The 16,950-nt window shown below is 41.2% G+C and overlaps 1 protein-coding gene across 1 annotated transcript in view; it reads right to left on the bottom strand.

Annotated features, from left to right (window-relative positions):
• Positions 1-16,950, bottom strand: part of MOCOS (molybdenum cofactor sulfurase) — a 226,150-nt gene that overhangs the window by 11,960 nt on the left and 197,240 nt on the right. Inside the window, exons 10-13 of the mRNA XM_074576354.1 lie at positions 13,364-13,445; positions 9,007-9,131; positions 8,286-8,391; positions 1,733-1,859 (exon numbers count right to left, since the gene is read on the bottom strand). Coding sequence (XP_074432455.1) covers positions 1,733-1,859; positions 8,286-8,391; positions 9,007-9,131; positions 13,364-13,445 — 440 coding nt within the window. The remainder of the gene's footprint in view (positions 1-1,732; positions 1,860-8,285; positions 8,392-9,006; positions 9,132-13,363; positions 13,446-16,950) is intronic.

The raw sequence follows: 16,950 nt of genomic DNA on the forward strand, positions 1-16,950 counted from the left end.
TGCGTGGTTTTAGGGAAAAAAGCCTGCAATTGATTTCTTCTTACTTCTTAAAGCATTAATATTAAGAAGGAAGACATACTCTAGATTCCCTTAATACTGCAACACTAACTTTAGCAAAGCTGTACATTATAGAAACTGTCTTAACAGTATCTCAATATACACATTCTACTTTTGTAAAATGTGTCATAAATTTCAAATAGGGCAAATAATTAAACCTGACACTGCAAACATGTTTATATGCTGATCTGAAGGGCTGTTTCAGTTCTTTGAGGTACATCTAGAACTGCTTGTACAACTCTTCAGAGTAATCATCAAAACTATACATTTGTCTCAGCTTTTTCAGAAGATGATTTTCCACAGCATTAATATTTTATTAAAAGAACAAGAAAATAAGACAGAGAAGGAAATATTTTTCCCTGTTTTGCTTTGTTCAACAGCTTCTTCTACCATTTTCCTGGCATCAAGTACCATTAACATAATTTCTACTGTTACTACATCAGTATCTGAATAAGGACCTAGCAGAGACTGGAAAAGACCACGCAAGTTGTATAAGCTTTTCTATTTTCAGCTTGCATTCATAAAGTATTTCTACGCCAGAAACAGGATGGCCTTTTTATTCTGTAGTTTTCCAGTCTCTTCCACAACAGGATCCTGAGCTGAGATCCCTAGTGCAACTCCAGCCTCCAACAAGCAATACACCAAGGATTTTGTCCTCATCTCCTACCTAAGGAAATTTTCCCTCAATTTTCTGTAACTCACATTACAGCTTACTGATCAAAGCACACATAAGAAGAGAGTAGATAAGTCATGATTTCCACCCTTACTGAAAAAAAATGGCCTCTCCATTTCTTACAGCGTGCTGACCAGAAAGAAATACGAGTAATGTCTACCACAGCTTCTAAACCTGACCTTAGCACTTCTGTTATTCACACCTTCATTATCATCCCTAAGAAAACAATGAATCCCACTTTCCCATCCTAGGCAATGCGTTTTCAAATACATATATCATAGCTAAGGACCAGGCAAATCCAACAGAAGATGTAATACATGTGTGCATCATTCCCTTAGGTTTCGTGTGTAGCTTCTTCAGGGATCCTTTGCTGAAGTTCTTCTCAAAAGAACGTATTTGCCAACAAAGTCTAACTCTTCAGCATTTTCCTTACAGTACAAAGCACATTATCTTGTTAGCTACAATGCGAAGCATAACATACAAAAAAACCCTACCAGGCTAGACTTAGAAACACGTTTTGAGTGGAGATTAAGACAAAATGCATACAACAGAGGGCAACAGACAGTGATTGCTCGCTTGTATTCATGTCCAGTCTTTTGGCAGTCGGTTGTTTGATGTGCAGCAATCTGAGATTACATTTGGACTACTATGCTTAACAGCAACCGGCATTCTCTCATGACATGCTGGCTAAATATTTGCTGTAAACTGCCTCAAAACAGTGGTTATTTTTCTGCTCAGTTGGATAGAGGTGAGAAATTTTATGAATTATGAAACAATAAAAAAAAAAAGGTGTGGAGAAATGCGTCAAAACCTCTCAATTATATTGCAGCATGTTTGCCACAGGTCACAGCATGTTTGGGTTTTTTACACATTTCATAAATTTCATCTGCACAAACGGTGCCGCCCATGTTCCAGTCAAAGCCTTGCAAAAATTGCTTTGTCTCCAGGGGTCAAAGTACTTTGTGATAGACTGGGACTACAACAAGGGAGAGGAGTTCACACCTGGAATCGCAGAGCGCCTATTGAAATCTCAGCCCACTCTTCTTCTTCAAAGGACTCTGGTGCACGGATGACAATGTTGGCACGGAAACGTCGGATTAATTCGTCTATTTCCAATGGCTCTTCCAATCTGTCTCACAGAGTTGACAGAGAAAACAAAAAAATAAGGTTTATTAACTAGTTCTGCACTAGATATTCGTGCTCTAAGAATCTAGTGGCTAATATGACTCAGGAAATGTTTCTCCAGAATAACCTGGACCAAGTTTTATTAGAAAGGCTATGAAAAGGGCACAAGGTATTTAACTATAATTTGTAAGCATTGAACTGTAATTTGTAATCCTCTGACTATAATTTGCAATCCTCTAGGTGAATTCTTCAGAGGTGTAACCTGGAAATGTGAAGTAGGTATGAAAGCATGTAGACAGGCGATTGCGAACAATGCATATGAAAAAAATCCTTAGTAGTTATCCTATCTAAGGCTAATGGTAAAAAATGAAAAGATCTTTTGAGTTAGCAATCATTTGACTCTTTGTTGTGGTTTAACCCCAGCCAGCAACTAAGACCACACAGCCTCTTGCTCATTCCCCCTTCTCCCCGCAGAAGGCTAGGGAGAAGAGGGACAAAGGGAGGGGAAAGGGAAAAAAAACACCCTTTGGGATGAGATAAAGACAGTTTAATAGAACAGTAATGAAAATGGAAAGTAACAATAACAATAATAATAATAATAATGGCAAAAGAATATACAAGACACAAGTCACTCTCACCGCTGGGTGAATTGGTTGCCCAGCCTGAACCAAGCAGAGATCACAGATTCCGGCCCCCCCCGCCCCCAGGCCAACCCCCATTTATATACTGAGCATGACGTCTATGGTACAGAATATTCCATTGGCCATTCTATCATTCTGTCTATACTCCTTGATTATCAAGATATAACAAAGCTATGCAGGGGGAAGATTAGAAGGGCCAAAGCTCAATCAGAACTCAGCTTGGCCACTGCAGTCAAAGACAACAAGAAGAGATTTTTCCAGTATATCAACAGAAAAAGGAAAACTAGGGAAAATATAGGTCCACTGATGAATGAGACGGGTGCCCTAGTGGTGGAAGATACAGAGAAGGCAGAGTTACTGAATGCCTTCTTTTCTTCGGTCTTCACTGATAAAGCCGTCCCTCACACATCCCATACCCTGGAGGCAAGGGGGAAGGTGTGGAGAGAGGAAGATTTTCCCTTAGTTGAGGAGGACCGGGTCAGAGACCACTTGGCCAAGCTGGACATTCATAAATCCATGGGCCCTGACGGGATGCACCTGCGAGTGCTGAGAGAGCTGGCAGATGTTATCGCTAGACCACTCTCCATTGTCTTTGAAAAGTCATGGGGAACAGGAGAGGTGCCTGAGGACTGGAGGAAGGCTGACATCACTCCAGTCTTCAAAAAAGGCAAGAAGGAGGACCCAGGGAACTACAGGCCGGTTAGTCTCACCTCTGTCCCTGGGAAGGTAATGGAGCTACTCATTCTGGATGTCGTCTCCAAACACGTAGAGGAACAGGAAGTTATTGGAAGTGGTCAGCATGGATTTACCAAGGGCAAATCATGCCTGACCAATCTGATAGCTTTCTATGATGTTATAACGGGTTGGCTGGATGAGGGGAGAGCCGTAGATGTCATCTACCTTGACCTTAGCAAGGCTTTTGACACTGTCCCCCATAACATCCTCATTAGGAAGCTGAGGAAGTATGGGCTAGATGAGGTGACGGTGAGGTGGATCGAGAGCTGGCTGAGTGACAGAACTCAGAGGGTTGTGATCAGCGGCACAGAGTCCAGTTGGAGGCCTGTAACCAGTGGTGTCCCTCAGGGGTCAATACTTGGACCAATTTTGTTCAATATATTCATTAATGACCTGGATGATGGGACAGAGTGTATCCTCAGCAAGTTTGCTGATGATACCAAGCTGGGAGGGGTGGCCGACACCCCAGAGGGCCGTGCTGCCATCCAGCGTGACCTGGACAGGCTGGAGAGCTGGGCAGAGAAGAACCTAATGAGGTTCAACAAAAGCAAGTGTAGGGTCCTGCACCTGGGAAGGAAGAATGCTAAGCACCAGTATAGGTTAGGGGCGGACATGCTGGGAAGCAGCTCTGAGGAGAAGGACCTGGGGGTCCTGGTAGACAGCAAATTGTCCATGAGCCAGCAGTGTGCCCTTGTCGCCAAGAAGGCCAATGGCATTCTGGGCTGCATAGGGAAGAGCGTGGCCAGTAGGTCGAAGGAGGTCATTCTTCCCTCTATTCTGCACTGGTGAGGCCACATCTGGAGTACTGTGTCCAGTTTTGGGCTCCCCAGTTCAAGAGGGACAGGGAACTACTGGAGCGAGTCCAGCGTGGGGCAACCAAGATGATTATGGGACTGGAGCATCTCCCTTATGAGGAAAGGCTGAAAGAGCTGGGACTCTTTAGCCTGGAGAAGAGAAGGTTGAGGGGGGACCTGATTAATGTTTACAAGTATCTTAAAGGGTGGGTTTAAGGAGGACGGAGCCAGGCTCTTTTCAATGGTTCCCAGCGACAGGACAGGGGGCAATGGGCACAAGCTAGAACATAGGAAGTTCCGTTCAAATACACGGAAAAACTTCTTTACGGTGAGGGTGACAGAGCACTGGAACAGGCTGCCCAGGGAGGTTGTGGAGTCCCCTTCTCTGGAGATTTTCAAGACCCGCCTGGATGCAGCCCTGAGGGATGTGCTCTAGGCAATCCTGCTCTAGCAGGGGAGTTGGACTAGATGATCTCTCGAGGTCCCTTCCAACTCTGAAGATTCCGTGATTCCGTGATTCCTTCCCAGCTTCTATGGGAAGCTGAAAAAAGTCTCTGAGTAGTATAAACATCACCTAGCAACAACTAAAACAATATGTGCTTTATTGACATTCCTTTCATACTAAATCTGAAAACACAGCAGCTACTAGAAAGAAAATTAACTCTACCTTGGCTGAAACCAGGACGCTCATTAAATGCTTCTAAAAAGAAGGCACATAGAAACTTATTCTGCACATGTTGCAGTGGCAGAGGGGACAAAACCAGCAGACACTGAAGGTGAAAAAGGCCAGTGAAGGCATTTTATGAGAGAATGTATTCCTCATGTTATTATTATTTGCCTTTGGGATGCAGCAGATTGCACCAAATGAAAGTTGTTTTAAAAAAAATTAATTTCTGTGTGGTGATATCTCCTCCTCTTTACAAGCATTTGAACTGCCAGAGTGAAGATTTGTGTCAGTGCAGAGAACATATATGAGGCAGACAAAGCAGCAGACTGCATACAAATATCAGAAATCTGGCTGTATCTTTCAATTGTCATTCTTCACTCTCCTTCTAAAGGAGAACCTGACCAGTACCAGAAAAAAAGACAGCCCTAAAATTTGCAAGGGAGTTCTCTCAGTGCCATTGTTAGTGTGGAAGAGCATTTCTTTTTGCATTAGATATTATGGACATGAACAACTTTCGATACTCCATCAACTGTAGTCTGACAACTTTAGGATATGACACCCTATGGCAGAGGCAGAAACCTTGGTAAGCAGTGAAAAGAGACGTTTCTGTCCTGGAAAAAAATAATAAAAAAGTAAGGACATACAGTTTAAAATGTGTTATAATTAAAATGAGGAAAAACATGCAAAATCAAAGCACAGGGAAAACTGTTCACATCAAGCACTCTTGGCAGAAAAGGCCTGTTAGGTGAGGAAAAAAAAAAGAGCTTGATTTTATTTAAAACAGCCTGGATGATCTTCTTTAGCAGACAAATGTGCATAAGGATAAGCTGCCTGTGCAGACTTTCAGTCAAACCACACAAGCCCTGCTCCACCGAGCCTTTGCTGTTCACAAGGGCTCCAGCAGCCTGGGGGTAGAAAGTGGGGTGGGAAGCTGAAGGGCTACAGGTTTTCCCTCGAGATGCCACAAGCGATCCCACGGCTGAGAAACAATTCATAATGATTGCAGAAGATAGAAGCCACCAGAAAGTGTAAACTATGCTGACTCTCAGACAGACAGGGAGGAAAACAGCAGTTAGTCATGAACAAGTTCAGTTACGCTGTTGTGCTTCCTAGCTTTGCTGTGGGCTCTTGGAGCTTGAATGCTGTGTAGCCTCTAGTTCTGAATGCATTTTGTGACATACCAGTGCTTGCCACTCCAGCCGGTGCCGGTGGGGGCATCAAAGGCCCCAGTAACCTCAGAGCTGGGCCTGCAGCACCTTGAGCCAGCTGCTGAGAACTATTTCTAGTTTCTACTGTTCCATCCTCCAAGACTGCAATGCCCCTACCCCTAGTCTCTCCACCTTCAACCTGTTCAGGCTCACCTCCAAAATACCTTATATCTCCTGCACCCATCTCCAGCCCTCAGAACTGCTTCTAATTACTTGCCAGCATGCATCTGAGTAAATGCTCATCATTTCCCACCCCCTCAAAACATGCGTCAGCTGGATGGAGTGACAGGCACCTTCATCCTGCAAATCTCAACCAGGATCTGTTGTGAAAATCAGATTTTGCTAAAGCCAGCCTGGGGACTTCGGACTTCTTACGGTAGTGGGCCCTGCAATCCAGAACACATTACATATATTTAACAAGCAAACTTGAAAATGAGCATTTGCATCTTCAGGGGCATATTTCTAGCAGGAATATTTGAGCATAAGGCCAGGCCATGGGAATTTTCATGGAGGTGACCTGTAAAGGCATATGTCTCCATATACATATAGCTCTCCTACAGTATGTTACATTCTACTGTTTAGTTAAATTGCTGTTTCTGTTTTAGAACACCTCTCAAGACCCAAGTGCAAACCGGAAGATTAATTTTTACTTACAGAAGATATAGAAAAAGAGAAATTATTACAACTCAATTGGAGATTAAAATTGTTTCATAAATCTTAGCAGGTTTCCATTAAACAAAAACAAACCCACATGCCAAGAAGCTAAATAAGCTTTCTTTCTAAAAAAGAAAAACATTTCAGAAAGACCCATATGTACAGATTCTTGAAAGTACATTGCAGAGGTCAGTATTTGGAAAGTTTGTACACCACGATTTAGTAACAGTGCAAAGTGGTGCTGCTGTACTTCTATGATGAATTGATTTCCCCAGCACCGCGTGGCAAAATAGGGAACAGTTTTCCAGCTTGTGCTGCGGAGTGGGAAGCAAGATGCTTCTCAGGCATCATGGCAGCTCCAGTCACATCTGGAGTTTGCTTTGAAGAAAAGGAGGTTACAAGCCTAGTTGTACTGGAAGATATTAGGTGCAAAATCAGTGGATCATCTGCATGTTTTACCAAAGTTCACGATCTTCCTTCATCCTTACTTGCTTCTCCCTCTGGTGACTTACTCCTCTCCTTTGCACTTGGATTCCAGGTCTGAAAAGTTCCTCACTGTGTTTCACCATGGAAAAAGCCCAGTGTGAGCAAGGGATGCCTGCAAGTGTTGTTCTCCCAAGGATATGTAACCGATCCAGTCGAGATCCAAAATCAGGATGCCAAAAGAAGTCATTAACTGTCACTGAGAAAGGGTAGTCAAAACACCTGAGAGATGGACTGATTCAAACCTTTTCCAGGGATTTTTCCCAAACAAGCACTGCCATGATATGCTGAAATTGCCCAACTGTCTTCTCCCTAAAGAAAGAAAACCCTCAGGCAATGCAAGCTTCAGTGGTCTGTAGTGATGCTTCATTCAGTCACTGGTTTTAAATCCTGAAGCTGTATGCATGTCCTCCTACAGCTACATGTATATATATGTGTGTATATATATATTCCTCCTCTACTCAAAACAGGAATTTCAATGCAGGGGGCGTGTTTGGTGGGTGGCTAAGAGGAGAGAAGGTGACTCCAAGCAGAGGCAGGGAAGTTTGGTGAGACAGGAAAAGGGGGCTCAGAGACAAATGCTGGGGCTGTGGGATGCACAGCTACGACGGAGGCCTCGAGGGCAGCTTTTCTGTGGAATCTGAGCCTGTCCTACTTATAGTCAAGAAACAGCAACTTTCTATTGTCAGCATACAAAAATTTACTTGGTAATGGGTTCCTTATCTTGTAACTGTGGGCTGGCTCAATGTTTCGTTGGCTGCTTGCATCTCCCACTTTTGTACAAGTAAAGCCAAATTCAATTAAGAAATGAAATTAATCCAGTCCTGCAAGTAGTTTAAAAATATTTCTGTTATGAATGTTTGCTATAAATCTTAATCCTTCCCAAAGGAAAGAAACAGTTCAGCAAGTAGCAAGACTTTGTATTTTCACCTGCCAGATTATTTATGTTGTGAAAACCTAATTATCCTTGTTCTTCTCACAAATAGAAGTTGGCTGGTTCCCAATAGTCTCCTGCCACCACATCATTTGACAAGAATTTTGTTTAAGTTTTCCTAAAGATGACTGGCAGAAAGATTATTTTCAAGCATTTAATCCAAATTTTCGGAAGTCATACAGGAATGAGTAATGATACCAGTTTAGTACCTATACATTTGTTGAACATTGAAAAGTAACTATCTCTAAATTTCCAGATGAAACAGTTATATCTGCACCTGGAATCCCAGGCATTTGGAGACAGAAGGATCTTACCTTGCAGAAATATGTTCTTTCAGCTGCAGAATGCTTGCTACATTTATGAGGAGGTATTGTGCTTCATTCACGAGAGAGAGTGAGATGTTTGTAGCAGATGCCAGACCTAAAAAAATGAATCCAACATTCTAAAATGATCGTTAAAAATCGGGAAGATTATACTAGTAATTTCACCTCATCTTTCCTTTGACCTCTTATTCATTCTCCTTAAAAAATTATTAATTCAGCTCCAGACACTACAGAAATATTCCAAGAATCCCCTCAAACCTGTAAATTACAATGATGCAATGCATTTAGAAACTGAGATAGAGCTGAGTTTTTACTGAATTTGTAAAACAATTTACTAGAGCAATATCTATGGATTTTTGATGCTCTTTCCATTTTCCTTTTTATAATGAAATTTAGTCTAAGAATAAATTCTTTGTTTATGGCTTTTTCATGATCATTTTTCAAAATGACCATTAAGTTTCCAGAAAAAAATCATGGTCATGATGATAAAAAACCCCCAGACTGGTGTATCTGTACATTTTCACCAAATGTAACAAGTAAAAGGGCAGCATAAACACAGTTTGGGTATAAATGTATTCTTTGAAACCTACAATATCAATATTGAATGATTCTTTCATCCTTTATCAGGGCAATCATATAGTCAGTATGAAGTCCATGAGCCCGATGTTTACTAAGTGTGGAATCACAAATATTTTTAAGAATGACAACATACCTTTTGTATTTTTCTGATACGACCTGTTTTTCATGTCTGAACTTTGTCTTATCAAGCGACATGGACGACCAAGAAACAAAGAGAACCAGCCAGCAATTCCTTCTCCGCAGTCATACGTTTTTACCCTATTATGAGAAAAGAGGGACTTAGCAAAATTTGATTGCCCAAAAATTAATTTGGAAAACTGAAGATGAATTATGAAGATGTTTTTTCAACTTCTTCCAATATAAAATACAGAATCTGTATTCTCTGATGAGTGATAAAACAGAGATGTGAAGCTCTGCATAATTTTATCTCCCAATTTCCTCAACTTTACTCTGTTAGTCTTGAAGGTAATATTCACGAGATCTAATTTAGTTTCATACAGAAAATTACTGTGGAATAAAGGATTAAATAATTGTAACACTCAAGACACTGACTCTGAAGTACAGTAACTGGTAGCCCATATTACAATATTATGATACACTATTATGAGAAGGTTATTCTCTGGTCTGTGCTTTTTACTAAAACAAAGAGGATTAATCTGAGTTGAATTTAAGATTGCCCCACTGCATGTAATTTTTAATGATCCCATTAGGTACAATGATGTTAATTCTCTAATTTAATTCATGTTAGTACAGACACTCCACATTAAAACATGGCTCCACTGGCAGAGCCCAAGTATCTCTCCATCTAAAGATGGTTTCCATTACTAGTAAATTGTCTAGTGAGTTATGCAAGGCTGGCAATAGATGTGCCTTCTTCATCTGGATGTAATCCCTCCTCTCTTGGTTCAGGAAAGGCACAGATCAGACCACTGTGAAGTGATCTTATTTGCCATTAGATTCCTCAGCCCCGAATAATCTTAACTTCAATCTTAAATTAGTTATCTAGGTTCCCCTCACAGATAATGGAAAGACGTAAGTAGTTCCCACCTGTATTAGACCTCAGGATGGGATGACTCTCACTCTGGGAGTATTTAATTGTCTTCATTGACTACAAAAGGAGATCTGACTGACATCTAACTTTTAAATAGCATAAACAGAAAAGAGGAATGCGAATTCTCATGCTGATCTAGGCTGATCTAGGAATGCGAATTCTCATACTGATACTAGGATTCTTGTAGTAAGGAAAGTGAGGTAGCAGTGGCCCTATGCTCAACTTTTTGTCCTACACAGCCAAAGCAGCTGATCTGCATGGAGACCATCTGCCCTATGAAACAAGAAAACAGCTCCTCACAGAAGAAGATGCTAAACCCTCGGATTGAGAGAAGTGGCCTGGCTTTACAAAATGTTTTGTAGGCTCAGCTGACTTACACAGGTAGAAAGCCAGGACAAGCGAAATCAAAGAGATTTTATAATCCTGCAGGGATCAGATATCTCTTCAGTGGTTGTTCTGAATGTTGATTGTGGTGCAGCTCTGCATCCCTCCCCCCACTCTGAGGTTGGACTGAAGCATCTAGCCAGCGATGTCCTAGAGCTGAAATGAAACTCTGGTATTACACGATGCAGACACTGTGGCAAGAAATAAGGGCCAAAAGATGAGTCTCCATGTGAGATTCTATAGTCTGAGCTGAGCAGTTCTTGTGTCCTTGCTGGTCACTGCAGCAGGGCGAAGACTTATAATGAGGAGGTATGAATCTTCCATGGTAACAGTACAGGTAAAACAAATTCCCCAGATATTTTTTTCCCACCCAAACAGAGGTGCTAGGGGTATTTAAATACTGTCCTGAACCAATTACCTCTAGCATCTTTCTGGGGCTTAATATTGTATAAATCAGGATCAGAGTTTTGCCCTTTTTTTTATTTGCTTACCGTTTTGAGTCACAGCGGCTGAGTTAGAGACACACAGCATTCTAAGTATTTCATCAAATGTCGCTGTGTAGTTTTTGTATTCCAAGACTCCTGTATTTTCAAATTGCTTTCCCTTATTGTCCGACCATTTTCTGAGCAAGTACCATCATCTCATCAAGGTCTTATTCAAAGTCCTTTTGGTGCAGCCCAATTCTGCTCATTTTCTGTGTATGTTTATTTTTGTTGAGTATTACTTTACATCTGTCAGCATTACGTTTCATTTGGCACATGTCAGGCAATTTATAAAGGAGGGCCTAGTTCTCTCAGATTTTACTTGCTGTTTGCCTTGAGTTCCCCACTTATCTTCTTATTATGTCATTTAGCTTCGGTGCGTTACAGCTGGTCCCTCTAGCTAGGTAATTTATAGAACAAGAAACAAGGGCAGCTGAAGTCTGAATATTGATCCCAAGGGATATAATACATACAGTTACGCACACCAGGCTCAGTTCACCTTGTTTTTAACTACACTTTTATCTGCTTCTACCACTTCCTTTGATCTCGTTGATATTGTGGCCTGTCACAAGAGGGGTCTGTGTCCCTGCCTACTTCAGTACAGCCCTAACCTTGAGCATTTAGGGTCTTCTACAACATCAATAACCTTAACACCACTAGCTTCTACTTGGATCTGCCCGCTGTTACATATTATACTAGAAAGCCATGTCCCTCCGATGTCAGCAGCACATGCTGATGGACAACCTTGCTAACATGAAGGCTAACACTGATGAATTCCTTCACAAGGGAAATTTGGGCTCATTAAACTTTTGTGGCTGCTGTGAAATTAAACTTCCTCATGTGACTGCTAGCAGATTCTACATCGAGTGCTTTTCTCAGCTATCTCAGTGTAAATTCAGAGTAAGCACCTGAGACAACGGAACCGGATGAAATCACAGTGTCAGAGAGCAGAATTAATAAGTGGAAAATACCTTCTTTTGAAGGAGTTTCTTTTGAATAAAAGCCTTTTAACAAAGACTTTTGGTCCCACTGCTCACTGCAGGGATTTTGCAGAAAAGACCCCAGACCACAAATCACCTCCTGTCCTACTGCAAAGCACTGTTTTGTTCCTATTTCCATTTTTTGGCCCTGGAGGCTCCTCTCCGGAAACACAGGAATCTGCCATCAGCGCTGTTGGTTCTCTGAGCAGTTTGGGAGCCTCATCGATGTTCCTCTCATTCTGCCTTACTTCCTGCCTTGTTTATTTGCTAATCACAGTCCACTCCGTGCAATTTGTCTTGCATCTCCCCTTTCTTTGTCATTCCATCCTTTTCTTCCTCCTCAGAACTCTAAGCAGTTTTCCATGAAAATTTCCTATTTCATACATTAAAAATGACACAGTCACTGACATGAAAGACAAACTACAATAAATAGTATGGTAGCCAATTATATGCACACAGAGAGAAAGATAACCTAGGCTATTCTGCAGCCTGTAATAGATGGGCTAACCATGGGGAGGCTAAGGATGAGTCAACATGAGGGGAAGTGGGACAGATGGCTAAAACAAATGACTCTTGGGTGAATACCACTACCTAAGGAAAATACACTTCTGAGAAAAGGATCCTCTTTATCATCTGACTAGCTAGTAGAAAAGAAGGAGAAGATAATTTCCTGCATGGCCCAATGGGGAAAATAGTCAGGTCTTTGCTGGTCGGTTTATGTGTTACCCTCAGAGAAGCAAATGTAGCAGGTTACAAAGAATTAGTATACCTTGGTTAAAAGAAGACATAAATCTGTAAGTGGCTCTTTTAGTTGGACTTACCAAGAGAATCGGTGAAAAGAAATGTAGTAGCTAACGCAAATGTACTTTAGGAAGGCACTTGATCTACTGCCTCTCAGAAAACTTAATGAGACTGGGAAGTACTTAGAAAATATGATGGATAAACACTTAAGTTCACTGATAGGAAATTAATTTATGCATAATGTTATATTTCACTGAAGTGGTATGTCTCTTGATTAGAGTTAATGTTATTTCACATACTCACCTGCAATCTTCCCAAGATTGTTAAGGGGACAGTGATCAACATGGATGGTCAAAACAAAATTAAAAAGGGTTGTAAATATGGAAAGCTGTTTATAACCTCAGCAGGTTCTAGCGATTTTGAATCCACACAGCATGAAAGGGGCAAAGTTGCCAGCATCATTACTGTTAAATGAAGACACTGAATTCTAGAGTCCTGCTGAGGCCGCCTCCAGTTGGCATTTGGAAGTAACTGGGGACACCTTTCCTTTTTCTCATCCTTGCAGCAAGCAAAACAGAGAGCTCCCTTATTCAAGCGGGTGCCAGGTCATTACGGTCTCTTGTACTGTCCTTCCCCCCCTTTTCAAATTTTATTATCTTTTAGTGTTTTCAACTAGATATGCTGGGCATGCCAAAATTACCTATCTAAATCTGTCTTCTCCTGGTCCACTAAGTCATTCATTGCTTTCCACCCTCCCCCCTTTTTTTTAAGGACTTCTGCCCCTGTGTGTTCATCCAATCATCCAATCACTGCAGTGATTTTCACCTTCAGTTCCTCCCTGCTCTCACTCACCTGTGGGAACAGACTTTACTCTCACAGATCACAGCCTCGTTACCAGTATTTTCTTCTAGTGATACAGATATTGGGTCCATGCCTAGATGGGCAGAGAGCAAATCATATTTTTTTTTTAAAATTTATGCAGAAACATAGGGTTATGAAAAAAGTTCTTATTTTTACACCTGTTCACAATCATAGCAGCCTCATAAATAGCACGTAACAAAAATCCTCTTTCTTTCTGCTAGAATTATATTCTCTGCCTGCAGGTGGCTCCAAATGATAATGCAAAGAGCAAAGGCTGCAGATGACCTTGGTACCCAAACCACATTAAGGAATATACAATTTCAGCTTTGAGTAACTTCATTCTCTCTGTATCTTGGGCAACAAAACTGGCACAGAATTACTGCCTCAGTCACGGTTTCTGTTGAAAGGATGAGTTTATCACTGTTGTGCCCTCTCCAGCAAATCAGGAGATAAGGTTGATCACTGTTTGGTTGGGTTTTTTGGAGTGGTGGGATGGAGTGATCAGAAAGTTGAAAGATGGAGGTGGCAGGGGTGGGAGGAGGGAAAACATAAGCACAGGCTGTTCAAGGAAAGAAATACAATGTGTCATAAAGCTACAATAATTTAAAGATAAAATGTATGGAAAACACTAATGAGAGAAGTATTCCCACCTATCCATCTCGAAGTTTAAACCAGATGAGGAATCCCTGGTAATGATCTATGCTAACAGTTTCTTCCATAGTTTTCTTATCTTGAACAGAATGAGCCACAGAGATGGAAAGGCTACTGTGGCTTAGTAGAACTAACAGAAAAGCTGTACTATTTTCCTTTCTGTTAATTGAAAGCAATAATCTGAAACAATGAACAAAATGTTTTACTGCATGGCTGCAATGAATCCAACTCTTTTCCATTATACCGCAACATAAACCAGCAAAGACTGATCTCCTGTACCCCAGCTTTATATCAGCATGCTTCAATTTCACTCATTGCTTCCTGTTTATATTACTGGAGTACAAATAAGAATGAAGCTCTACCAGCTCTGTGATATGCTGAAATCAAATTGTTTTATTCTCTTCTGAAGAATAATGAAATGTAGTACAGATTCATTATACTGCAACTATCAGCTCTGTTCCACGCAAGCTGTCAATACAAAAAGACATCTACTCCTTTTTTAGCTAATGATGTTAGCATACTTCAGAAGCGAAGACAGAGGAGGAAAAGCTAGGTTCACTTAGGGAAATAAAATACATAAGTAATAAATGCATTGAACCTGCTTGAAACAACCTGAAAAAGAAACCAATGTTATCATCTTATAAACTGGAACTCCTGCTCTTGTACTTTCAAAAAATCATACATTAGCATCGTTCCTTCTGCAAAAAAAGAGTTTGAAAAATTTCGTCCTGTATGCATCCTTAGCTATTATATCTTTTAAAAATACTTTCTAAGCAAGGCATACCCACTAAATTTCTTAAAATAGAGTCTCAGGGCTTTAAAAAGCCCTGCTTTTATACACCAGTAAGTGTATCACATTTTTATGGAACAGTATACATTTTACAGTGATGTTTAGGTCAGTTAAACATCGTTAATTACAATTTTATTCTATCTTAAGGCAAAAAAATAAAGCAGAATATTGACATTTACTAAAATGTAAAAGCTGTCATTCTCCATGGTCATTTGCTTGATAATAAAATTCACAGATGTGCTCACAGTATTAATATAAAAAAAAATTGTTCTTGTCTTTATAGCTCCTATTTTCAGTCAATGAGTAAAATTAGAGGTCTATTATTTCAATAGACTGAAATATAAACTATTCATGTATATTCTTTCATCAGTGTATGCACTTAATTCCCATTATTTTTACTGGCAGTAACACATGACTATTTGAAGGCACAATAAACTCCATAAAGTGTAATTAGTTGCTCAGTTTTGCTAGCATCTTTCTACTCCAATATTTTAAAGGGCCTTCACAACACTCAAAATTTCTCCCTCTGTGCAGTGGTAAACTAATGTCCAACTTGCCAAAGTAATGCTGATTGTTAGCTAAAATGGAAAGAGAGAAATTAGTCTTCTACAGAAATACAGTCTCAGCTAAATTCTGTTTGGCTTACTTTTATGTTGTTCAGGAACAAGCCCAGCGTAATCTGTGCCCCCATATATTTGATGGAGCAGGGCAGTATGATTTCCCCTGATTCCCACTCAAGTAATATGGCTTCTAGAAATAAAGGCACTTGCTCCTGCCCACCTTTAAGTTGCTGGGAGCCTAACCATTAACTGCTTCAGTCAAGATATAAGAAGTTGTCTTTCTCCGCAGGGGCTTATTTGAAGTTACACCGATTTTCTCAAAGTGGGTTCTGTGATAGCAAGGATTAGTTATACTCTTCACGTCAAAAAGAATAGGAGATGCCTGTTAACAACCATATAGCCTAAGAAAATTATTGTGAAAAAAATCAGAAATGCAGTTTCTCAAAATTAGTATCTCTCTCCCTCTACCGAAGTAAAGTACAGCCAGTGAGAGACCAAGCACAAGCCCTTCCTCTCCCTCTGCTCTCACCCCCTTCCTCAGGGATGAGGGGAATACCTGGAGCTCCCCAGCTGCCACGCAAGCCAACTAATCTTGCAGGCATGCCAGGAAAAGATCCTACACCTTCATGCAGATTTGGCCATGCCTAGAGTCCCAGTCTGATGTCTTTACTACCCACAGTGGTGGCAGGATTGCACAGCCGCGTCAGTCAGACAGCGGATCTGCCCATCCAAGGCTGGTTGTTAGACAGGCTATGCAGACACCCAATGTGCAGGGGTTAAAGAAAGAACATGAAGCAGTGTCTCAGCACACAGAGGATTCAGCAAAAGGTATTAAAGTAGTTACTGTCACACTAAATCATGCTGACAATTTTATTTTGTTGGACAGAGAAGACAGAGAATATTAAACCATATTGAAATAAAATAGCCATAAGCAAATTTTCCACTAATGAAAAGTTCTAAAGGGAGAGGAAAGCACGTGCCTGGAGGGGGAGAGAGAACAGGCTCATTATGTTTTAAAAGTGGCACAGATAAAGTCTTCACCATAATCTAATAGTGTAACAGCAAAATGTTCTGTAAGAATGCCGTATACTTGAGCTATGAGGGATTCGCCCCACTTAGCTTTAGGCACTTACCGGAGGCACCTAATCCAGCAGCACAGTTGCCTTAGGCTCTCTCTATTGGCGAGAGACGCCTCCAGACAGCAAAGGGTGGTCTATATGGCCATCATCGCCACAGCCTCCTCTCACTATGAGGAAAGCGCAGATGACAGCAGAGAAACTGGTAGAGAAAGCAGAGTGGTTACTGCCTCCTTGCAGAGGAGCAGGAGGAACAGCTAACTTTACTGCAGTTATCACCCGGTCAGCTGGGAGCCGCTGGGTTTTTTCATGTTCACTGGAGCGGGGGGATTCAGTACATGTGCAGCTCAAAGGTATTGTCTCTTTTTTTTTCACCGCCGGCACCTCCCTCACCCACTCCTCACCACCAGATGTGTCCCCATCACACTGCGAAGAACAGAGAAACTGCACGGGGACTGTGAGGGCAGGGTGAGGACAGAGGGAGTTGGAGGAAACACAACT

The sequence above is a fragment of the Larus michahellis genome, chromosome 2 (assembly GCF_964199755.1).
Source record: "Larus michahellis chromosome 2, bLarMic1.1, whole genome shotgun sequence".
Lineage (NCBI taxonomy): Eukaryota > Metazoa > Chordata > Aves > Charadriiformes > Laridae > Larus > Larus michahellis.